The sequence below is a fragment of the Labeo rohita genome, unplaced genomic scaffold (assembly GCF_022985175.1).
Source record: "Labeo rohita strain BAU-BD-2019 unplaced genomic scaffold, IGBB_LRoh.1.0 scaffold_98, whole genome shotgun sequence".
NCBI classification, from domain to species: domain Eukaryota; kingdom Metazoa; phylum Chordata; class Actinopteri; order Cypriniformes; family Cyprinidae; genus Labeo; species Labeo rohita.
This window is the reverse complement of record NW_026129942.1, coordinates 173,965-201,141: the sequence shown is the minus strand read 5'-3', so window position 1 is coordinate 201,141 and position 27,177 is coordinate 173,965. Positions and strand designations below refer to the sequence as shown.

General features: G+C 34.6%; 1 protein-coding gene across 4 annotated transcripts in view; it reads left to right on the top strand.

The window, feature by feature from the left end:
• Positions 1-27,177, top strand: part of cacna1hb (calcium channel, voltage-dependent, T type, alpha 1H subunit b) — a 98,509-nt gene that overhangs the window by 20,110 nt on the left and 51,222 nt on the right. For all 4 annotated transcript variants that reach the window (XM_051105394.1, XM_051105397.1, XM_051105395.1 and 1 more), the window contains one exon: positions 24,229-24,340. In XM_051105394.1, the coding sequence (XP_050961351.1) occupies positions 24,229-24,340 (112 nt within the window). The remainder of the gene's footprint in view (positions 1-24,228; positions 24,341-27,177) is intronic.

The following is a 27,177-nucleotide window of genomic DNA, read 5'->3' as shown; positions in this document are numbered from 1 at the left end:
GAATTACGTGTTCATTTCAGAATTACGAGATATAAACTTAAAATTGTGAAAAAAAGTCAGAACTGTGAAATAAAAAGTTGCAATTACCTTTTTAGTTTTTTATTCAGAGGCAAAAACGGGCTTTCGTAATATTTTTTTATATTTTCTGAAAATGTTTTTATTTTAGTTACAGTTTTAGTTATATTGTACAACAGATGTGTGAATTGGGGCCGTGTCTGCAGTCCGCTAAAAAGCATTCAAGTGACCCGTTTGCAATGTGGGGACAAGCTTTTATGATAAAATGAGACCAAGAGCAAAGCATTATACGTGCCACAAATTTGTCGCCCACATCTCAAAGGACACTGTACCGGCCGCATGCTGTGGGCCGCCTTCCGCTAGCAGGAACTGAAGCATCTTATTAAATGAAAAGCAAGATTGGATTCTGCAAAACACAGAGAACCTGCTTCATTCTGTTAGTTTGGAACAAGGTTTGTTTTTCGGCAGGACGCTGATCCCAGACACAAAGCCAAATTAAAGTTGGAACGCTTTAAGAAGGGAAACGTTCTACAAAGTCCCAGTCAAAGCCTGATCTCTGTCCAAATGAGAATCTGTGACACTGAATTTGCAAATTGCATAATCTTCATCCTATTAACCCGAACAACCTGGAGCCAAGCTGTTTGGAAGAACAAGCCAAAATTACACCTTAACAGCATGTGAAGCATTTGCATACACAGAAAAAAACTACTTTGAAACATTTTCAGCCAGAAATCACTTATTTTCATATAGAAACTGCTAGTAAATTTTAAAAAATAATTACTTTTTTTAACAAAATAAACTGTGATGACTTTATTTTATACATTATTTCATTTTTGGAATGTTTTTACTTTTTATTTTATTTACTTTTTTATTTATACTATTTTTCATCTATTTTTAATTTAAAAAATCACATTACTTTAAAAAGGTTTAAAGTGTTAAAAGTTAAAGATTCAATACTTTGAAATAGTTTAGTTAAAAAAAAAGAAAAAGGAGGAAAAAAAACAACTGAAGGGTCCTAAGGGTCGTTTGCAAAGCACAGTATGTACTAATATAACAGTCCAATTGCACATCTTAAACCCGCTCCCACTGAGCAGAGTTTTGCAGTGCACACTATGAGCAGAAGGTGTCAGCTATAATGACCCTCGTCTCTCTGTGCTTCTTAGCCATTTGATCATTTGATCATATTCACAGCTCATTAGAACGGCAATGTGTCAGACCCCGTCCAAGGGAACCCACAATTAAAATGTTCTTTACTGCACCGCAAATTATGTCAACAGATCGCACCGTGAATTTCTGAATTTCTCCAGACCGTGAGGAGAGTATTAAATCTTTTTGATAAGCTGGAGATGTTTATTTGTCAGTGGTGAAGCTTGCATAAACCTTCAGTTTGTTACATTTACGTCTTAAAGGGGCCGTGTCATCAGTGTTTACGTTTTTTTGCATCAAAGACAGTTGTTGTTTGGTTTAATATGACCACTCTGATCTTTCTGTAAACTGTTTGTCATGATTGGCTAAGCTTTTTGCAAGCAAAATGTGATGTGGGTTTTCCATCAGTGTGAACCGCTTTTACTGTGCAAATATATATGCAATTTTAGAGATTTACAAACCTTTATGAATTCTCTGTCCTCTTTCTAATTGCTGTTAAATTGGAATTGGCTGAACTGTGAGATTTATTATGTGAACAAGTATAATTATTGAAATGATTACATTTGTCCAAACTGAATTTTGATCACAGATATGTCAGTTGATCACAGATATCTGTGTCTATCCAAACATTAAAATGGTGATATGGATGAAATATATACCATATAACTGTTTATTTTTAAATGAAAGAATATACACTGCTGTTCAGAAGTTTAGAGTTACTACTTTTTTATTATTATTTTTTTTTTAGAAAACTAAAATTTACTTTTATTTACAAGGATGCATTCAACTGATGGAAATTGACAAAAAGGACTTTGACACTGTTATAAAAAAATAAATTTCAAACTAATAATGTGAAACAACTGAAAATTGTATTTCAAACAAATGATGTTTGATCTTTTAATGATCTTTTAAACTTTCTATCAATCAAATGATCCTGAAAAAAGGTCCATGAAAAATTAAATAACCAGTACAATTATTTTTAATATTTATAATTTAAAAAAATGTTTCTTATTAGAATTTCTGAAGGATCATGTGACACAGTGATAGTTATAAAAAAAAAATAAAATTAAATATGTTTAGATAGCACACAGTTATTAAATTATTTAATTATTAATTATTTTCTATTATTTAATTATTTAAATAATAAATATTTGACAAAAATGTACTTTTAAAAGTGACAATAAAGACTTTTATATTATTATAATAAATGTATGTATTTCAAACAAATGCTGTTTTATTTAAACTTTGTATTCATAGAAATGATCTGGAAAAGTTCCACAAATAAAATAAAACAAAATAAAATAAAAAGCAGCACAACTGTTTTCAACAATGATTGATATATATGTATGTATATATATCAAGTTTCCTATTAGAATGATTTCTGAAGAATCTTGTAACAGTCATGGTTATAAAATAAATAAATAAATTACATTTTAAAATATATGTAAATAGAAAGCAGTTATTTTAAATTTTAAACAAAATTTGTCAATACTGAATTTCTGATCACAGATATATCAGTTTTTTGGACATTTCAGTGTCTATCCAAACAATAAAATGATGATGTGGATGAAATAAATAAATAAATAAATAAAAACAAAGAATATACTCTACTGTTCAGAAGTTTGTGGTTAGTACTTTTTATGTTTAGACATGTATGTTTATTTGCAAGGATGCATTAAATTGATGAAAAGTGACGGTAAGGATTTTTTGTTGTTATAAAAAGAAATAATATTTCATACAAATGCTGTTCTTTTAAGCTTCCTATTCATTAAATGATCCTGAAAAGTTCTAAATAGAAAGTATTTAAATAGAAAGCAGTTATTTTAAATTGTACAAAATATTTCACATTATTACTGTGATCAAATAACTGTAGCCTCAGACACTTCTTTCAAAAATATTACAGAAATATTACTGACACAAAACTTTTGAATGGTAGTATATGGTTATGCAATCTCGCTAAGAAATATCACCCCCTAAAAAACTGAAATTATATTATTATCTAAAAGAAACCATTAATAATCCTAAAAACCAGACTTATTTCTCTCTTTAGATTTTAGGGTGAAATGTGACCCAGACAGGTTCTTGACAGGTTTCATGAGATTCACCCATGTGTGCTAGAAGTACACCTTACGTAAGAATACCTATGAATACTAATGAGCTGAGCAGGAAAGCTAGAGTACGTTTAGCCTACATAGTACATTGAGCTCTGTTATATCAAAAGATGAAGGAAAATCATGATTTGACCCCTTTGAACAGAGAAAGTGTGTGTGTGTGTGTGTGCTGAGGTGTTTTAATATAACTATTTGCATCTATATGCAAAGTGCCAAGTTTCTGCTAAAAGCTTAATAGTCTACACATGGATGGACGGATAGATGGTGTGCTGGAAAAGCCCTGCTATCTGGCCAAAGTTACGAAATTTAATTTTACTGATGAAAGCAGCGTTTGAATAAAAAGATGAGGATGATGGACGTACAGGAGTGAAGTGAGGGAGGAAAGGAGAGTTTCCATAGCGATGTCCTTGCGGAGGGTTCCAAGTTGGAATGAATGGCAGCCGTTCAGTCATTCATCAGTCATTCTACTCTTTATGAAGAGAGGCACTCTGTCTTATTAAATACAAACAGGCTCCTTCCTTACATCCTCCCCGTCCGGCTCACGCTCGCTCACCTCCATATGCTAACATACAGCATCATTAGTCATACTGGGGGGTTACGGCACATCCTGAGGTTCAGTGTCAGGGTGAAAGGACGGTAACTGCTGATGATGCTGAAATGATGAGTCAGAGAATGTCCTGTGAGTGTGTGTCTGGCCAGAGGAAAAGTTCATTGCTCAGAGGTTGCTTGGTAGACTTCTAGTTGGAGAGAGTGATTTGAAAGTCCACTTCCAGAACAACAATTTACAGATAATGTACTCACACCCTTGTCATCCAAGATGTTCATTTCTGTCTTTCTTCGGTCATAAAGACATTATGTTTTTTGAGGAAAACATTTCAGCATTTTTCTCCATATAATGGACTGATATGGTGCCCCGAGTTTGAACTTCCAAAATGCAGTTTAAATGCGGCTTCAAACGATCCCAAATCCCAGCCGAGAAAGAAGGATCTTATTTAGCGAAACAATCGTTTATTTTCATAAAAATAATACAATTTATATACTTTTTAATGTCAAATGCTCATCTTGTCTTACTCTCCCTGAACTCTGTGGATTCTGCCTAGTTAGGGTATTTCGAAAAACTCTGATCGTATTTTCTCCCTCAACTTCAAAGTCGTCCTATATCGCTGTTTTACCTTTTATGTTAAGGGTGTTTGATCTTCTTTGCATGTTCACTTTGCGAAGACTGGGTCGGTACTTCTGCAGTGATGTAGGATGATTTTGAAATGATTTTTGAAGTTAAGGGAGAAAATATGATCGACATACCCTAACTGTCTTGAGCCAGAATACACAGAGTTCAGAGTTAAATGAAAATAACCGATTGTTTCACTAGATAAGACGTTTCTTCCTTGGCTGGGATCGTTTACAACCGCATTTGGGATCGTTTGAAGCCGCATTTAAACTGCATTTTGGAAGTTCAAAATAGGGGCACCATATCAGTCCACTATATGGAGAAAAATGCTGAAATGTTTTCCTCAAAAAACACAATTTCTTTACGACTGAAGAAAGAAAGACATGAACATCTTGGATGACAAGGGGGTAAGTACATTATCTGTAAATTGTTGTTCTGGAAGTCGACTTCTCCTTTAAAATACCTTCTATTCCACTTGAATGTGCTGAAACAATTTCGTTTGGAGTGCGGCTTATTATAATTCTGTTTACTGGAATGTTCTGACATGTCCATTCCTGGCTCAACCAATGGTGTGAGTTTGGGGGCGGGGCTACCTGTATATCTGAGCAATGGCAGTAGGGACTGAGTGTTAATTAAAACTATTAAAAATTGTTGTCAATAACTGGCATGAAGTTGAAATGCGCTATCTCATGACCAATTAGTACGTATTTTACGAGGTGGCTTTTCTGTGAGGGGTAGGTTCAGGGGTGGTCATTCGTATGAACTCCTACGAATCCTGCGATTCTGACTTTTTTCTCAGAATTGCATGATATGAACTCAGGTTGTGAGTTATAAAGTCAAAATTGTGAGATAAAAACTCAATTTTGACCTTTTTTTCTCACAAATGCAAGTTTATATCTTGCAATTCTGACTTTTTTTCCCTGAATTCAGTAATAGAAACTTGCAATTGCAAATGATAAAGTCCAATTTGGAGGGGGAAAAAGACTGATGTTTTCAGAATTGAAAAAAATCCAAATTGTAAGTTTATATCGTGCAATACTGATTTTATAACTTGCAACTATGAGTTTAAATTTCGCAATTCTGATTCATTTCTCAGAATTGGGAGTTTATATCTTGCACTTCTGACTTTATAACTTGCAATTTCGACTTTATATCAAGCAATTCTAAGAAAAAAAGTCAGAATTGCAAGTTTGTATAATGTTATTCTAAAAAAAATCTAAAATTTGAGATAAAAAGTCGCAATTACCTTATTTTTTATTCAGTGGTGAAAATGGGCTTCCATAAAAAAAAAATGCTATATAAAAAAAACTTAAATTTAAAAAACTTAAAATGTTAGCTTACCTTGAAATAAAATAGGTTTAAATACTAAAAAAAAAAAAAATTAATTAAAAAAAATTACAGCTAAAAAAATATTTAGCACAGCATGTAACAAAATTACTACAACTAAACTTTAAAACAATTCTGATATTAGATTGCTTTCTTGCAAAGTCTGAGTCTAGTTTCAGACATTGTTAAAATGGCTTCTGAAATTCTAGAGGGACAAAGATTATTGGGGTCTTTTTCTCACAAGAAACTTATTCTTTTGCAAGAGACCTAAGTGTAATTCCCTATTTGAGCTCTTGTCTATAAAAAACATATGGAAGTCCCTTTTCCGACATGGTATTAAATAATAATAATAATAATAATAATAAAATGTCTTAAAATCTTAAAATTCAGACTTTTCTGATATTATGTCTAAAAAAAAAGTCAGAATTGTGAGATAAAGTCACAATTACTTCAATTACTCTTGCAGTTCTGTGTTTAGATCTTGAAATTCTGATGTTTTTCTTTTTTTCAAATTGTGAAATACTAAGTCAAAATGACCTTTTTTATTCTATGGCAGAAACAGGCTTCCATAGAAAGAAGTGAGATATTAAATAGATCTTTGCTATTGGTATTTGTGTGTGTGGGTGTTTGGGACATAGTTTACATTACACTGTCCATGCTAGACATGGAATAAGTATTGAGTTATATTAATGAACAACATGTACTGTAATTTTGTTATGGAACACCCATAATTATACATTGACATTTTTACTGGCTCCTTGATTAATTATAATCATGTTTGCTAACTGCCTTTAATCCTTCATTCTAATGCTTCCTTTAAAGGTTCGTTCTGGTTGCTGCATACCAACTATTAAACAAATCTTGTATACAGTTGGTGATAAATATTATTACACCATTTGTACTACTATTATAATATTATTATTAATATAATCAATTGGAGACAGTCCAATTGTGGCAAGTAACAGGTCATTCTGATGTTGATGTAAAGTTAGACAATTGCCATGAGTGACATTCATCATTGTGCCTGTCAAATATATCAAGACTAAAGCTCTTGTCATGCTCCTGCTTGAATATTTCCTAGGGGATATTCAGTTTCGGAGACGTTCTGTGCCCGTGGTGTCCGACTTTTTACTTTCCTCTTTGAATCTTTGTTGCATTTATTTGCACACTCGGCCAGCAGTTGAACTCGCTCAGGTTACGAGCGGACGTGAAGAGCAATGTCATCTTTTGAATTCACAGTCCTTGAGCGTTGTCCTTTACTCTGTCCTCACTAATGTCACCCACAAATCCCATCTAAGCCCACAGTACACCGTTGAAGGGAAATTAGCCAAAGCCCTCCTGCATTTTAATGTTCAAATGAGGCACTGATGGATTAGAAAGCAACGCTCTGTCAGAACAGTCTGTAACAGTTTTGTGCACAAAATTGGAGATCTGCAATTTATACAGCCCTCATGAAAGTGACAAAGATGGATTCATAAAAGACAAACCGAATTTAGAAGGCTGTGTTTTCTTAGTCTATAGTGCTTTCTCATGGACAATTCTTTATATAAGTGTATCTGTGAGAAAAGCCACCAGTTTTGATCAATAGTTTCTTTATATAAATTTGTGACTACACATAAAGAGCAATACAGAGGAAAGAAAAATCACAAACGAGTTTAACTTCTTTAAGACAACACTGAGATCAAATAGACAGCAATTATATACAATTTTTGAACACTAGTGGCAGTAAAACACCAACAACCACCCGCTTCGTTGGCAGATATTTACACTATTTAGACTAAATTTGCCTACCAACGTGTGGTAGGGTTAGGCAACATTGCAAAAGACACCCATTACAGAATAGCTCCAATGGTGTAGATAGTAAAGCACATGGCATATTTTCTGATGCAACCAACCCGAGTTTGAATCTGCCTTTTGCTCATTCTTCTACCTTTTCACATCACATATTACATCGGAAAGCCATTTATTTTCGATAACAATAAAGGAAATAAACGAAAAGTGGAAAATAGTGTGCCCCACAGGTGTTTCTCGGTTAGGTTTAGGGGTAGGTGTAGGGAGGGCTTTATTGTCCCAAAGTGGCATCCATTTAATAACTTTAATAAAAATTATAATTTACACTCAGTATGTTATTATTGCATGCTGTCTGCCACTATTTGCACTAAGTAGTATAAATAGCATGTAATTACTATTATTGCAAAGAAAATACTCCTATTTTTGGATAGTGTAAATAGAATCTATTGCTATTTGCACTTTGTGTAAATAACATATCGCTAAAAATACAGCTATTTCCACTTGGTGTGAATAGAATCCATTGCTTTTTGCACTTAGCATCTATTGCTAAGAAAATATGCTATTTTCACTTAGTGAACTTTTACATGATTCTTTGCACAATACTTTATCACTTCAACATTTTTTTTAGCTTTTACCATAATGAATAGGCAGTGGCTATTTAGCGATAGAGGCTATTTACAGTAAGTGCAAATAGCAATAGATGCTATTTATACTAATTGTAAATAGCAATTAGATGGTATTTACACTAAGTGAAAATAGCATATTTTCTTAGCGATATATGCTACTTAAACTAAGTAAAAATAATGATAGATGCTATTTACACTACATAAAAATAGCAGTATTTTCTTAGCGATATGCTATTTACACTAAGTGCAAAGAGCTTTAGGTTCTAGTTACACTGCGTTAAAAATGTGAGTATTTTCTGCTATTTATACTACTTATTGCAAATAGTGGCAATTATCTGCACTTCAGTATTGTAGTACATTATAAAAAAAAACAGTATGCAATAATAATGTACTGAGTGTAAATTATAATTTGAAATTGAATTATTAACCGGATGCCACCTTATTGGGACAATAAAGTCTTCCCTATACCTACCTTTGTCTTTCCTGATACATTATTTTCAACTTTACGATTATTTTCTTTATTTTTATTCAAAATAAATGCCTTTCTGATGTGATATGAGAAAAGGCGGATTTGAACCGATCACATCAAAAATGACTACCGCACTGTTTTACCATTTTACTGTTGTTAGATTATCGTTTTTGGTAGTGTTGACTAGCCCACACGTTGGTGGGCGGAGTTAGTGTAAATAGCCTCTGCCAACAAGACAGGTTATTTGCACTTGCACTTGTAAATAGACACTCTGTAATGAATTTCTGTAACTAAAACATTTTAACATTTGCATCACATATACCAGCTCTTTTCATAAAACCAAAACTTTAGTACTTATTTGATTAGTTTTATTATTTTTTATAGAGCTTGACACTGGGCTACTACAGGCCCTTAATTCATGATCCAGCTTCACTTACAGCAGAAGTGAGTATAAGGGTTTTTTTTATGAATCTTTGCGATCGCCTTTCCTAATAAAGTGCTAGTTAGCAAGTTTAGCAGCTAAACGCGGCTAAATGCAGCTAATGTAAACAGGCGCATCTATCCACAGAGAGAAGAGAGGGGCGGGGTGAGCAGAGCTCATTTGCATTTAAAGCAGCCTCGACCAGAATGAGATGATTTTTGTAGAGTTGATTTTGGCAAGGTAAAAAGGGTGTTGTTTTACACAACCATTGAGAATTTTTAACCAAAGTATATTATAGACTTTTCATTAAGACCCAAAAGAATCATATCAACTTGTGGAAAATGGGCATCCGATGACCCCTTTAAAAGTCATAATCTCAGTTTTATCAAGTTTAATTGTGATTGTAAGAGGTTGTAAATTTGGGGACTTCTTTAGGGACCCCCAAATTTAAGACCTCTTATAATGATAATTAAGACTTTTGTTATACAATTTAAGATAAATGCACAGTGTGACTGTTAAACTTCAAAAGGCTATCATCTAATTAAATAAATGGGAGTGCTTCACGTTTCAAAGTAATAAAGCAGGACTTTTGCAGGCTCACACTTTCAGAGCAGTTCACGATCAATAAATACTGCACATTTATGCAAGTGATTCTCTGTGATATACTGCTATGAATAATAATACTATGATGTTTATATTGCACTGTGTTGTAGATAGTTCTATACCTCCATATTTTATCTCCATATTTTTGAATGAGCAGCTAACAGTAGTAAAACATAGACATACATGATTTATTTTGAGACTGTATAGGTTATGTTTGGCATACTGTGTCTTAAAAAATGTCGTAAGATCTTATATTTGATATATTATGATATATTTAATATGGCTTATATGTTATATTACAAGCTTTTTGAAGTCATATAATAGCTACAGTAGGAACAGAATTAAATTTAAGTCATTACTCCTCGAAAATTGCTCAGCTGAGGCCTACTACCATTTGCATCCAGATTCAAAAATGGCGTGTCAACATCACTAATACCAGAACAGCACTGGGCTTTCGTTTTCGTCGCACACACTAAATTTCAGTCTGTTTCTCATAGACTTTGAAGCTTGGCAGACGTGGTCATAGTGAACCCCTGAAAAAATAACAGCATATGGGTTTGGAACAACATGAGGGGGAATAAATGATGACAGAATTTTCATTTTTGGCTGAAAAATCCAAGTAATCCCACATTTCAGAGGAGATCCGAACAATGTCTCACACTATGCTCGGATTTGCCAAGAAATCTGCAATCAACATCAGTATGAACTCAAATATTGAATTATTCCGAGATCAAACAATCTAAGTTATACTATCCACATTCATTTATAGCCATATTCTCTTACTGTACTGTATGTAAGAAAGACAAAGCTGCGATCTTTATCATGAAGATTTTATCAGATGTTTCCAGTGATTTTCATTGGTGAAATAGTGTGTGTGAGTGTGTTTGTGCGCATGTGTGCATGTTGTTGTCAGCATGTCTCTCTGCTTCAGTCTCCTGCTTTAATAAACCTCCCGGAGTTCATATCTAATTGTGAGTGTGTGTGGATGACAGAAAGAGCAGCTTGTCTCTAATACTGTGTGACATTTACTCACACAATTTAATTAACTCTCCAATATCAGCCAGATTTCTCTCCCTTTTCATCTCACACACACGTACACACACACACACACATTTGGTGTGCACATACAAAATATGTTAATTTGAACTGAGACTTGTTTGCACTACGGAAGTTTTAAACACGTTTAAAATGTGTTTTGGGTGCAAAGCACTTTTAGTCACATGATCACTTTGCTGACCTACACAGCAGCCTGTTCTGGAACATCTGAAAAATTTGTCAATTTAGTATGTGGGTCACATGACCTTCTCATATCTGAAAGTAAAGTTCTTGATCAGAATGTGCTACAGTTTGTACCAGACGTAATGATGATAGTCAAAGCATTGGCTGGCTTGTGTGACTAACAGCCTCTCTAATGGTCTAATGAGAGCGAGAGGGCACACTGTCTTGTCGACTAAGGATAGCAGAGAGTACCAACATTTCATGTGAGCCGCTGCTATGCAAGAATAATTCATAGTACTGCAGAAAAACAGCACTGAATTGCTGGTACTGAATGTGTACTGGCTCACTTTGAACACTGGGTTCTTCAGATTACTGTATTGGTTTCCTGGTTCTTTCATACTAGGTCCTGGTTCAGTTGTGTGTAAACAAACCAGGATTGTTAACTAAAGTAATAATAGTAATAATAACAATAATAATAATAATAATAATATGAAACGTACACAATTTAACAGCAATTTATTACATTTATGAAATCTGTATTATTTTTCTCTCAATTTCAGTTCTGTTTTTACCAAATTTGGTATTTCTTTTCTTTTCTTGATTCCATTGTAATGGTTTCATTAAAGTTTATTAATCCAAAGCATTGATAATTAATCGATTTTATATATATACTAAAGGAATATTTACCAGAAATAAATATTTTCCAGAAAAATGTAAATACAGAAATACTGTGTTGTGAAAAAAAAAAAAAAAAAAAAAAAAAAATATATATATATATATATATATATATATATATTTTTTTTTTTTTTTTTTTTTCACAACACAGTATTTCTGTATTTACATTTTTCTGGAAAATATTTATTTCTGGTAAATATTCCTTTAGTATGTGTGTAGTACACAAAACCGTGCATGTGCGTCATTCATTCACACAGAGACACGCAGAACATCAAAGACTATTCGCTTGTTAAGTCTGACGTCTGAAGTGTGACGCCATTCAATGAAAATATAAATACAAATAAATAAATATACAAATTATTTGTGTTTGGGACGCTGTGAGCAGAGAGACTCACAGTGTAGTGTACAATGTAAATTTGAAAACGTTTAGCTTAAATGTTTAATATGAATAAACAGTGCTCATAAACGGCAACTGAGATAGCATTCTCAAGTGAAATAAGTTGGGGTTTGGACCTGGAAATAGCATTCGTTGGTGCGTTCAATGGACGCAATACGTCATCATTTAACAATCCCATAGAATACCCAAGACGTGCCACTCGTATAGTTTAATCATTATGCCCGCGAAGCCCCACCTTTAGAATAAACGAGCCAATCGCTGATCTGTAAAGTCAGCGCATCACTGCAGCTGCCGTTGGAAGTCCCGGGTTGCTATAAAAACATGCAAGACGTAGAGACGTGCACTCAGGACGGCAAATGTGCACTGGCTGGTCTAGACCGAAAAAAAAAAGCTTTTTAAGGCTATTTGAGCAAAAGAAATAACATTTATGAAGATGTTGTTGTCAGATTTCATTGGTAATTTCAAGTATGAAATTTAATTGTAAGGTTGGTGAACAGTTTTGGAGAATTCTATATTTCCCCATTCAAAGAGATAGGAGCTGCACTTGCATGCCCGAGAGGCCTTTCAAAGATGGCAACCGAGTGAAATGACTTGTCTTAAAAGGACTTTGTGAACATGCAGGATTCATATTCACAGACATTAGTCCATATTGTGTTTTGATTTAAATGTACTGACGTACTTTTGATTTATTCATCCAAAATTTGGCAAATATTGTGACATTTCTTTGCAAAAGTATTGCATTCTCTCACAAAAGTAATGCGTTCTCCTGCAAATAATTTGTGTTCTCTCATGAAAGTATTGCATTCCTTTGACAAACATTGGTTTTATCGCAAAAAGTATTGTTTCCCTACAGTCTTTGCCTTCTTCTGCAAAAATATTTTCTCATGAAACATTTCAATCTGTTGAAAAACTGCGCAAGTAAAGTACTGAAAAGTAGTTTTTTCCTCCCACCTCATATTAATTTAATCACAAAAGTTTTGCAAGCGTTTGAAATGTACTTTTTCCTCCCATCTCAGTTTTATTGATTTATTTATCTTTACTAATACCATGTCCCTTTAGGGGCTCCATATTGTTTAGATATACAGGTAGCCAGAATCATACAATTTCCCTAGTAATGGTTGTACAGTACCATTTTGCTTCATGACCTGATAACAGCAAAATACTATCTTCCCTATCTCTCTCTCTCTCTCTCTCTCTCTCTCTCTCTCTCTCTCATGCTGTCTGTCTGAATTATTTACTCACTGTTATTGAGAGGATTTTTACTTTCACTAGAACAACTCTGAGGAAACCAGAACACATATGTGTTCAGAGAATATATGCAGCAGATTTAGTCCTATTTTTTTAATTTACTCTTATTATTTAGGGACTAGTTTAAAAATGGAACATCCTCATCATTTTCTCACTCATAAGAGAGTAAATTCATATGCTCAGTTTCAACTCTCTTTACTTTCTATTCGCAGTTGTTATTCTCTCTAATGCGCTTTTGATATGATTACGAAATGTGTGTGTGATGGTTTGTGTGGGTGTGTTCTGTGTCTAATGGGTGTACGTATGACAGATGTGATCGCTTGCCCAATCCCATCCATCAGCCCCCTCTAGCCTGACCCCTGAGCCCCAGAGCAAGTTTGAGGGGCGTTCCTTTGTCCCGCTGTCCTCTAATGAAGGGTGCATATATGTGTGTGACGTCCGAAACCTCTGGGTCCGCATTAGGAGTGTTACTGCAATGCAGCATGATGTATGCAAGCACAAAGTGTATGTGATATCTTGCCTTTCTGGGTTTGCAAGCAAGTTTGCATCAACAAATAACTGAAGTGTGGTTAAATCCCCCTCTATGAATCGTGACTTACTGCAGCGAGGAAAGTAATGCCATAGTAAGCACTTTTATAAACTATTGTAAGACACACACACTTTTGAAATGGCTTCACTGCGTCACTTTGAGTTGAGTTTTTATTTAGAGGTCTTATAGGATATGTTTGACAACCTCAACTCAATTTTAAAAGCATTGGAGAGTATTTCTTTTGGGTTTATAATGGCATATCCTGTTTGTACACAGTGACATCTGGCAAGAGTCTGTGCTGTCGAGGCATGTTACACTAATAAAGGCATGTTATCAGTAATATAATAAAGAGTAGATTTGCATTCACTGAAGGAGATGATGGTGTTGGCAAGGAAGCACATGAATAGCGAAGACTCAGGTACAGGTTTTGGCTTTAGACTTGGTTTTGTGTAAATGAAATACTCAATCAGAGCCGCTTTGCCTCTGTCAGGACACTCAGCACACACTGTGTGTTCTGTCAACCTTGGAAGAGATTTAACACACAATGCAACAATGCATTTTTCCTGTAAATATAGACCGCTATAAATGGTTAAAGGTACTGTAAGTAATTGTTTTGACTGTACTAAAGCATAAAAATACCATTATATATTTGTAGATATTTAGGAAACATGCTAAGTTCACATACTTGTTTATCTGAAAAATCTGCAGCCAGTTGTTCTAATTTGAAATGTGCGTTCCATGTCGGAATGTCTGTTTTTGTTTTGGTTTGTGTGACTATCACGCCGGGTTGCCAGTTTTTGGAACTCACAGCGTATTGCAATCAGACCTAAAAAGCCTCAGCATCCAGCTAAAAAGCTCTATGTCCAGAGGAATATTGAAACGCGACTTACAGCTTACAGTGTAAGGCCCATTCCATTCCATTTCCATTCCATTGTCAATTGCGTCCGTTGCTGTTGCATGTCCTCAATCTAGCAACCCATGTGAACGTTGGCTCTGAGGAGGAGCGGCTTATTCATTTTGAATTTGGACCGCAGTACCCATTTCAACCACTAGCTGTCAATATTACATACTGCACCTTAAAATATATGGGATGACAAGACCAATCTTAGATTAGTATGCAAATAAATATAAAGCCAATTCAGTATATAAACATAAGGTCAACAATGTCAGTTACATTTCGAATGCTGAACATTCTATTAATGCAAGTGAAGCGGAACTGTAAGTGAATTTTATTCTATATATTGAAAGGCACAGTGTTTCTTTCTTGTGTTTGTGTATTTTCTATTGAAATAGGAAGTTTTAGTTTACATTAGACTACTTGCTAATAATGCTAGTCAGAATGCGAAGAGATATTCTCATTCTAGAGAGAATTTTATTGGACAAACATTTGTATATGCACCAGACAGCAAGATGAGTCATTGGTCTGTTTTCTTGGAAAAGAACTGCTGGGTCTCATTCCACTCCCTATGTTGTGAATCAATATATCTAAACATTTGGACATCAATGACTCAGTTTCTCAGACACAATTACCTGGTCACATATTAAAACACTACTAGTATTAATGGTTTATTATACTTCATCCCTGTAAGTGTTAAAGTCCCCCTGCAGTCAGTAATTTTATCTCTTTAAACTCATCTTTGATAATCTTTAACATTCCGTGTGGAAACAAAGATGCTGTGATGCCAAACCCCCTCAAGGAAGAAGAAAGCCGTTGTGTTTACAACTGTGACAATGAGCACTATCAGGATCTGCTAAACACTGGATTTTAAAAGTATGTGAAATATGGTCTTTGGACATTCACAGCGACCAAGATTCACAGACATTTTGCTGTCAGTCTGAAGGTCTGGTTACACCAGACTATAACCTCTACAACGCTGGACAAGTAACGGTATTCAATATCAGTAGTTTTTGGTTTGACTACCTAATCAAACAGCTAATAACAGTTATTTCTGGTTCTTGAATCAGACTGGTTGGTAACAGTGTGATATTAGAGTAATATCAGAACTCCAACAGCCGTTTCACAGTTTGTAATCGTATCACTCTGCTTGCAGTACTTCTAACAGCGAGTGTCATGGTGGACAACCAAATCCAGTATCATTTTATAAATATTACTGTTTTTGTGTCACGGAATGTAGTTTTAAGAGGTTTTCAGGCGAGAATGTACATGTTTATAGTTCAAATATGCAGTTCCTTAATAAAGATAATGTCTATTTAATAATGTATTTATTTATTCTATTTAAAAAATGCTTTCGGACATGTGAGTTCCAGATCATCAGCGGCCGTTCGGCACTCATGAACCCGCCAGAGAGCACCTCACTGCAATTTACCACTGGCTCTGATGTCTCTATAGTGGTTAAAAATGACATATAATTCGTTTTGGGTAAATCTAACAGGTTGTCTTTGGTCTCATTAATCTATTATTTGTTCCAAAGAAGATAGTTTTGGCAAAATCTCATGTTTATGTAAATTCAGTGCAGTCACCTTAGAATAGTGCGTGTTCATGATGATTTTAGTTACATTGTTCCGCCATTAGATGCTGACAAGAGACTGTTTTTATGAGCCAGCTGTAAACACTTTTACATTTTTTACATAAACACTATAAACGGAAGCTAATTTTAGTTTCAACAACAGCTTGACGCAGCAAACAAATCACCCTTAACAGATGAAAGGATACTATGACAAACATAATGCTTTCCTCAGCAGATATTCAAACTAATGTTTATTATGAAATGAGATTGATCTGAAGAATGAATGCTGTATCAGATGCAGGTAACCACACTCGTCCAGTCCATTTCTCTCATAATATCTACTACACATATTACACTGCTTTTAATACAGTGATACAATAAGCTTTCAAAGAAAGCAATTTAACGTTCCTTTGTTACTAGTTTTAAAGTGACGTTTTGGAATAAGTAACGGAGGATTTGGCTCAGCTGTTCAACTGTCAACTTTAGATTCGAATCCGTGGCAGAAGGAAGTAGAAGGGCTTTTAAAGACACTACGTTGTTATTTTATGTATTTTAGGGCTGCATGATTAATCGGAGACGATTGTCATGTGCATTTTTTCAGGAAAGCTGGTTGTGTGATCAGTAGTAAATCTCCAGCAGGTGCTTTCAGATGGAGCAGCATTTAGTACACAGAGCCATAATTCACTGAAAAGCTACGCTATATTGCATTCATTATCGCAGACAATTTAATCGTGCAATTTTGAAATCAACGATAATGACAGCTGTTTGTGTAGTTTCTCAGTGCCTTTGGATGGCGATTTACTGCTGATCACAGAACTGTGCTTCACTGAAAGATACGCAGGACAAACTCAGCTTTTGATTTATCGCGATTGATTAATTTCGATTTATTGTGCAGACCTAATGTATTTACACACTTGTGCCATCGAACTGTTGTATAAAGGCAATATCACACTCTTAGACGTGAGATATGGTTGTATATTGGCACGCTGTGTTTACCTACGGCCGAATCACATCCGATATACAGCCATATCTCACATCTCCTAGTGTGACTGATATATATATATATATATATATATATACATATACATACATACACACACACACACATATATATATATACGGTTTTAGTTTGCGTTCAGTTTTAGTTTATATATATATAATTGCAAAAGTTTAATATTAGGTTTAGCAATTTGAAATGAACTTCTAACCAGAAAGTTTTCCAGCAATATTAATACAGTGCTGCCTGCCTTGTAAGCGCTATTGTTTTAGTTATTGGCCTTTGCGGTCACAGGATTGCATTGAGTCATAAGAATCATTAGTTTGGGAATCAGACAGCACTGCATGGTCACACAGTAAAAAGGCTTTCCAACCTTTCAAGTCATAACAAACCTAAACTTTGGATGAGGTCAGCCTAGTTCAGCGTAATTCATCAAAGTATAAACCAGCTCTGTAAAAGGGAAGGCACTATTGCAGTTATTCATAAATAATGAGGGTGGTCCACACATGTTCTTTCACGCTCCGTAGCTACGAGGCAACGTCAGGTTCCTTCAGTGAGGACATCACATGCAATTCCACACTTTCGAACTGAAATAAAGAAATAAACGACTCTAACGCATGTTGATTTCATAGTTATTGACTGTAGCATGGTACAAACATACTTCAAAAGAAAGGCACATGCTTGAACAGGGGTTTATTGTGTACAAACGTGTAACGATTTTCCTTTCCTTTAAGCTGTGAAATTGTGTCGTTTGACAAAAAAGTCAGAGGAAGCATGCATTATATTGCTGGAAATCCCAATAATGAATACTTGGCATTAAAAAGAGAAGATCTTAGCAACTCTGATAATTCTCCTTAGTTGTTCTAATTATGCAAGTCAAGTAATTAATCATGTCATCAGCAGAATTTCACTTAGATGCATTTTCGTGTTTGATCTTTTCCCTCCCAAAACCTCCTTAGGAGCTCAACATGACAGGCGCAGTTCAGAGGTTCATGTTGCTTTATCACAATTCATAAGCGCGTGTGTGTCCGCGTGTCCTGGGGGAGTGAAACTGCTCTTTCCCACGAAGTTCCAGTGGGAGGTTCCCATGGTAACACGAGAATCGGAAGCTACCATAATTGGTCTCTTTTTTCCCCGTCTCTGTTTTGTCTGGCTCTTGATCTCAGTCGCTTTATCTGTCTTTTCCTCTTTCTCTTGCTCTCATTTGTGTCTGTCCCTTTTCTGTCTGCTGGCCTTTTTGCTCACCTGCCTCTTAAACACCAACTAATTCCACACTTATAATGATTTAACACTGATATTTACATCCCCAGGAAAAGCTGTAATTTTGCTAATAAACACAGTGCGCAAAGACCCCCGCATGCAGAATATGAACCTGTACTGTATATGATGCATTATACCACAGGTAATGGCCCTGTAAATTGTATTATATTGCTTTGGAAACCACAAATCATGTCATCTCTGCATGTTCATACTATAAAAACAATTAAAATATCACTCATATGATTGATAATAGATACAGTAAGCAGATTCATAACAGCTAACCAGATACTTTATAACTAAACAGCTACACAGCATATTTGTTATCATATGACAAGTTAACTTTGCCAATATCTATCTATCTATAGCTCCTTTTATTTTTGACTTTCGGATTGTTTTCTCATACCGCCCGGGCATGAAATGACCTTTTAAATATGTTGACTTGAAGTGCATGAAACCCACTGAGCCCTCAGCTTTTCAGCTGTCTTTTTCTTCACTTCACACCAAAAGCCACCAAACTGTTACTAAGCAACCATAGAAAAACAGTTGCGTATAATGGTTTGTTGGAGTAATCAGGATAATGAACGTACGCGGTGTGTGTATACAGTATATGCGTTTTGTTTATGTTTGGATTCGGATGCACCTCAAGAAGATAAAAATAAGCACATTGCATGCACTTGCGCAAACACGATCAACACACATGCAGTGATTACACACTGTGTGCACATGCACAGTCCTAGTTTTTCCCAGAATGCACTGTCTTAGGCATGTCAATAAATAATGACGGAAACCAATTTTGTTTCCATTTGGCTGGATTCATATACTGTACTATTCAAAGGTTTGGGTTAGGTTCAGAAAGTGTTTTTAATTTCTGAAAGTGAGTCAGTTATGCTTATCCAGTCTGCATTTATTTGATCGTAAATAGTAAAAACAATAATATTGTGAATATTGTGTCTAAAATAACTCCTTCATATTTTAATAAATTTGAAAATATGATTTATTCCTATGATGCAAAGCTGAATTTTCAGCATCATTACTCCAGTCTTTAGTATGAAAAAACTTGCAACTCTGACTTTTTTTCTCCCAATTGTGAGATATAATCTTGTAATTGTGAGTTATAAAGTGAGAATTGCATTATATAAACTCACAATTATATAGTCAGAATTGCAAGATAAAAACTCGCAAATCTGAGTTTTTCGTCTGAATTGAGATACAAACTTGCAGTTGCGAGTTATAAAGTCAGAATTGCATTATATCATCTTGCAAGCTATAAAGTAAGAACTGCGTTATAATCTCGCAATTGCAAGATAACACTTGCAGTATGTCGAGTTTATATCTATTTTTTCACGCAATTCAGATTTTTTTCACAGATGTGAGTTTGCATCTCACAATTCTATTTATCACAGTTCTAACTTTTTCTTGCAATTTTGGCTTTTTTTCAAAATTGTGAGATTTTTTCCTTTTTTTTCGCAGAATTGTGAGATATAAACTTACAATTGTGAGTTAGAAAGTCAGAATCGTGAGATAAAAACTTGCAATACATTGAGATACATTTAGGGCCAGATTTACTAACAGCTTGTGCCAGCGCAAACCGTCTTTTGGCATTAAAATAGTAGTGTCAGGATTTACTAAAGACGCGCAGTAAAGAATCAGCGCTGAAAAGGTGTGGACACAGTTATTTTTGCGCCTGACCTTATTGAATATGCAATTGTAAGAGTTTCCCTTTCAGACGCAAAATTTATGGGAGGACAGTATTCAAAAGGCAGCGCAATTTACTAACATTTGCACTCGTCAAATTACTGATATGCTATTATAAACTATTTTGTGCTTGAAATGGCTGCAGTTGTTGTTGCCACCACAGAGAACAGAGAGCGGTAGAAGGAAGAGGATTTTTTCCACACGTATTAATTTATTTGGAATGTCAGAAGAACACATTATCCAAACATATCGTTTGCCATGTTATGTTTAATTTGCTTCAGCAAATAAAAGACAACTTGGAACCCTTAACTAGGAGGGGTCACGCAATACCAGGTCTATCAAAACTTCTTGCAACCCTTAATGTTTTGACCTCCGGTTCTTTTCAACGTACTGTGGCTTCTTTATTTCTTTATTCTTTAATTGTGACTACGCTAATTTGTGCTGCGCTTGGTATATTGCATTGGTCGAGAAAATGAGATGTTGCGTCTACGTTCTTTAATTTGCGAATATATATCTTGCCATTCTGACTTTTTTCTCAGAATTGTCCAATTTTGAGGGGGAAAAAAAGACTGATATGTTCAGTGGCAGAAATGGGCTTCCATACTTCTGTGTCACATGATCCTTTACAAATCATTCTAATATGCTGATTTGCTGCTTACAAAAATTCCTTGTTATCAATGGTGTAAACAATTGTGTGACACAATTGCATGAAAAATTCTGTGCACTATAAAATAAGTTTTTCAGTTTGTGCTGTACAATTCCTGGAGGAACAGGGTTATGACCATATTGCCCGAAACCAAATCAGTGTGTTTCCAGCACATTAGGCCCTGGAGATCTCAAGAAATCTCATATCTGTGTTTTCAACCATTATAAACTTACGCCTTCTGCACTATCTTATGAAAAACTCTAAGAGTACATGACTTTGAATTCCACTAATTTGATGCGAGGGTGAGTTGCTAATTTTTAAATGCGTTATGACAGAGTACTCCAGGCTTTCATTTGGTTTTTTGAGGCTCTGGACTAAAGCATATCTCTGTGTTTATGCATGTCAGTATTATTTAAGGCAATACACTACAGGTAAATATACTGTAGGGTGAAAATATTTTAAATAACAGATATCACCATACTTTCCACAGCTGATTAATCACCGTACATTAAGATAACTGTTTTGTATTACAAGTTTGTGCAAATGATGCATTTTCTAATTAAATATGCACAAATTTGCATACATTTTGAGACAAGAAATCTTAACATTGGATAAAAGTCAGGTTTCAGGTTTAAAATTCTTGTTTCATTTTTTATCTCTTTTTATCACTATATATCAAAAAAATTGTCAACAGCCAGAAAAAAGGGTTTATGAATAAAATGTTACAGAAGTTACAGAAGGTGAATGTTATAGGAACAAAATCTTCTGTAAAAACCTTCAGAATATAAAAAAGAATAAAAGTCTGCTGTATGTTGGTGCTACTGAAGTGGAGTGAAGTGGATTTCTGTCTCAGTACAGGAGAAAAAAAAAACAATTTTTAGAAAATTAAAAATATGCATTGTGATTGAAATCTACAGATCCAAATAGATATAAAAGAAAAAGTAACTGTATATTTTCAGTGTTTTCTTTCCACTAGCCTGAAAGAATGGAAGGCAAAATAGCCCAAAATCTTAAAATTGTCTTAAAAAGTTTTGCCTTAAGTATTATTTATATAATATTCATTAATATTTTCTATGTAAATTATTTTAATATTTTCAGCTTAGGTTTTAGTAATTTTGCTATGTGCTTTCTCGTATTTTTTATAAATATTTGTATCTAGCTTTGTTTTAATTTCAGGTTTAGTTTTAGTCATTTTAGCACTTTAGTATTACCTAATTAATTTCAATTAGTTGCAACATTCTGACATTTCTGACTTTTAAATCTAATATTTATATTTAATTTTATATTTCATATATGTGATTCCAGACCACAAAACTAGTCATAAAGGTTTTGAAATTGAGATTTATATATCACCTAAAAGCTGATAAACAAACATTGTAAAATAAGCTTTCCACTGATGTATGGTTTGTTATGATAGGACAATATTTGGTAAAGATGCAAGTATTTGAAAATGTGGAATCTGAAAGTGCAAAAAATCGAAATATTGAGAAAATTGCCTTTAAAGTTGTCCAAATTAAGTTCTTAGCAATGCATATTACTCATCAAAAATTATGACATATTTACGGTAGGAAATTTACAATTTACGGTAGGTTTTGTGGTCCAGGGTTACATATTTATTTGTAATTTCTGCTTTATTTTAAGTAGTAAAAACGAACACAACACTGCAGTATTGAGAAATATACTTGAAACTGTAGTTTATCGTGCTCCAAGATACACATAATTTACAGTAAGGATAGTTCTCCCAAAAATGAAAATAAGCACTTCTGCAGAACACAAAATAAATCTTTTTGACTATATAATGAAAATCTGTTTCAAAACAGCGTTGTACCCCACTGACTTTCATGGTATTTTCCAAGCTATTTTTCAAAATAACTTCTGTGTTTCATAAACAAAAGAACATCATTAAGTTTTAACTAGTTACTCGCCAACACTGGCGTGTGCATGCACACATGAAATGATGGCAATCCTGCTTTTGGATTTCCATCACCTTATTCATCCCATTTCTGTTCTCTATCGCCAACATCATTATCCTCAGCCGAAGTGGCACGAACGTGACCACAACAATCTTGAGGATGAGAGACGAGAGCTGGAGTTGTCTGTATGCATTAGTGTGGGCTCTGGATAAATGTTTGATGAGGGGAACGCTGTCCCAGTTCTAGCGAGAGGGAAGTCTGCTGGAATTCCAGAAGGGTTTCAGTAAGACAGAGACCTGAGGAAACGTCCCTCTCATCTCTTAAAGCTGCTCTGAGACTCAGATGGATGTAGTCTTTAGGGTTTAAAGGAGCTTTTTAAATCCTAATCGGGCTGTAAATGAGGTGTGGTGTATCCTAATGTAAATGAGGATAACTGCAGGATTTACCGTGGTGATTGAGATGGTGTGAACAGTTTGTTTCAGTGGCAGGTTTATGATTAATGAGGTAAAGTGGTTGGTCTGATCACGGTGCCTGTGGGGCTGAGTTCGCCTTTACGGCAGCAGGTATGTGTGTGTGCACTGTAATGTGAAAATGTAATTGCAGATTTTAATTAGGCCCATATGAAAACAAAATGGCTTTATTGCATTTTATTATGTTGTATGGTTTATGGCCACAACCAGGAACTGAGCATATTAAAAAAGACGTTTTATTAAGACAGGCATTATAATGGGTTTTTATGCAATCCAAATTCTATTATTTCAACCTTCTTGAGAACAAAATCAATTATTAATCTACAAATGTGGTACATTATTCATGCTCAGTTCCATCTATTTTAGCTGTGCGTTAAAAAGCTATTCAATTCTGTTCTATTCTATCAGTTGGTGGTGGGGAAATATAGCAGCATTTCTCAAAACAGGATACAGTACAGTATAATAAGTGTTATGATGCAAAATATGCATGCATGAGATTAATATAATTGCGTAATGTAATTATGCCTTTCTCTGCTTAACTCTGTTTGCTCTGTTTCTTCTTTTCTACTATACACTACTGTTTAAAATGTTTGTTTTTTATTAAATAATTTGATTGCATTTATTAATACTTCTAGAACGACATGAGGGTGAGTAATAAATGACAGAATTTCATTTTTGGGTGAACTATCCCTTTAAGACACTCCATTTTACTCAAGAAAGACCCCAAAATCAAGAGTAAATTAATTTATGAGATACTGTATTTATGAGATAAACAGGTGTTTTGTTTAAAGCCACTTTTCTATTTCTTCATGTCTGGCACTTTACTAAAAATGTAATAATCTATTATTTTAATTGCTTATTTAAGAAAAAAATTAAAAATTTATGTAGTCAGTTTTTTTTTCAGTTTGCAGAAACAGGCTAATAAAATCTCTTGATTGTAGTTCTGACACTGAAAACACATGACTGCTGATTATGAAAGGAATATTTGAACTCTTGATTTTCTTGTGAGCTGTATTTACCTTAACTGGAGCTCTACGTGGTTTGAGCGCGTCAGCATGCTGGTGATTCTGCTCAACTGCGTCACGCTCGGCATGTTCCAGCCCTGCCAAGACCTGGAGTGCCACTCTGACAGGTGCAGCATCCTGCAGGTAACACGCACTTACATAACACAGACACACGTGGATTGATTAACTAAAGACTTCAATCTCTCTGATTCCTGTTGTTTTGATTGACTTGATTGAGGAAAAAAGCATTTAAAGACAAAACTAGCATACAAGTACAAATATAAACAGTAGCCTGAAAAGTTAGACATTTAAGTCACATTTAAAATATTCTATTGAATTACATAAAACAAAATATAGCAGAAATAGCAGAAAAAACAGCAGAAATGCACATATCAAGCAGTGCAGTGATGACATATTTTTGTAGGCCAACTAGGAAGTTAGCATTACTCTATGTGAGCTTGTTTTTGCCACAGGATAAAAAAAGTAATTATGACTTTATATCTCACAATTCTGAAAAGGTATGAAGTTTATAAATGAAAAATGAAAGAACCTTTTTTTTATCATGTGGCAGAATCAAGCTTCTATATCATCCTGTTTCCCTCAACACAAAGCCAATTGAGGTTTGCAAGTACTTCACGATTTGGTCAGTTAACCAGATGTGCAGCCATATTGGCAATACTCGTATGTAAACATCAGCATAGATCACATGGTTAATTTACTACTGGATATGTTGTTCTGCTAATTTATGTTGTCTAAACCACATAAAAAATATGTGGAAGCTGCTAAATCATATAGGACTTAGTAAGCAGGAAAGGGGCAATATTTTGACAAACTAAAGTTAATAGGTGGTAAAGATATGTACAAGCAGTATTAATTAAGATATTAGCCTAATATTTCACCTACCCCGACCGGAAATGATAAGAACAAACACAAATGTTGTCAAGATCCTTGCCCTGGAAATCTTGGTTCAGTTTGGTTAACCACAAACACCTTTTGTTCCTCAAACAGTTTTTTTTGCTCTCTTCTCCTTGATTTGTTATAACTTTTGGCAGTATGTAGTCCTCCAAATGTTTTTCCCGGTCTGGTCGATTAGTACAGCCCAAAACATGACAATAATTGATCATTTTCAACAGCAATAATCACCAAAAATATGCAAGTTTCGTTCGGTTGAGTGACATCTGACCTGCCACTGGCTTTTGGATTTTTGCTGAAATTATCTTTGTGACCAACAAAAGTTTCTTTACGTTTTGTTCTTAGTAATCTTCACAAATGAACACAACTTTTATTGGTTTTCTATTGGTGCACGTCGTACACTGCATTCATGTTCCAAAATGTCATTTGTTTGGAAATATTACGTTTTTATTATATTTAGTCTGCAAAAGGCCGTTAACAGCTGAAGACGGACATAAAGAGGAGAAAGTACTGTAGCAGGCAGATCAGTCTCACTGTTCACGATGCACAAAATACTGGAAGGAACTCTTAAATAATGAATTGGGGCTAGGAGTTTATATGATTGTGTCTCTGAGGGGAACTGTCTGTTTTCAAAAATGTTTTCTTTTCACCTAGCATCTGTATAACGCATTACAAAGCGTAGCGTATCTTTGTGTACAGCAGTAACCAAGGAAACACTATGGCTGCTTAGCGCTGAGCCCAATATTAACTTTAGTTTGTCAAAATAAAACGACCTTTCCTGCTTACTAAGTCCTTGTCTATATGATTTAGCAGCTCCCACACATTTTCTATGGTTTAGACAGCAGAGCAACGTCTTCAGTGGTACACTAACCGTGCAATCATGCTTCTGTTTACATATGAGTATCGCCGCAATGACCGCGCATCCGGGTAACTGACCAGAATGTGACGTCGGTGCAAACCCTCTATATTTAAAACAGCTAAAACATTTTCCTGTAAGTGTGAGCTGGAACAGTTTCCAAGAACATGATTATAAACACAACGAGGCTGTAAAAGGGGACTAGTAAGTGAATGAGTTTACCTGTTGGTTTTGACGTTTACTGTCCCCGACAGCCTTTGTAGTCCCATTTAGCCTCGTAGTTTGCGCCTTTTTTTTAAAGACAAGTAAAAGCTGCTGCTGACACAGAGAGAGCAGTTATCATGTTTAGGTATAAAGCAGTCTTTGCAGCCACTATAAACAGTGATGTCTATGGTAGCGATCAAAATAGAGCTAATCATCTTTTGAAAGTAATTGGCGCTTCAAATAACGTTTGTCGATTAGAATGCTGATTACATTGTTTCGTCACAAAATAACTTAAAAACGTGTTGTCATTGAATCAATAATTCAAGAGATTCGTTCAAAAATGCTGATTCATTCAGTAATGTAACAAGAGAAGTATTTATGAGTCATCATTCATACAAAATTTACCTATTATGCACTTTATAAAATACCCTGCATTTGTACCTTTATTATTTATTATACTAAACTGGTATACTTACTAAACTAATTTTGTACTTAATGCACTTTAATTGTGCGGAAGTAGTGCTGAAGTCCAACCAAAGATGTACTTAAGTACATTTGATTGTGCTAAATTGGAACTATTGCAAGTATACTATTTAAAGATCATACAGTCCTCATCAATAGAGAGATTAAAACATATTTTAGTCTGAATATTAAGAAATGTGCATTGTGCACAAGTAGTACTCCAAAGAAAGTTTAATTACAATTTTTATATCAGTCTCAAGTAATATGTCAGTAAATATGTTCATAGACTTAACCTATACTTAGTATATAGTAAATGCCTTTTAAGTCTATTACTTTTTTTTACTAGGGTAGGTAACTACAGCCCTGTACAGTAAGGCCGCATCAGTAACTGATATATATTCAACAAATAAATAACTATATCATTTTATTGTACAAATCTGTCAAAGTCCTGTCAAGGAAAACTTCAATACAGAGCGGCGTGAAACTGTTTATGTGCAACCCAAATGCCGTCAACTGTCAGTTCTGACAGAAACCCACAAGCAACACC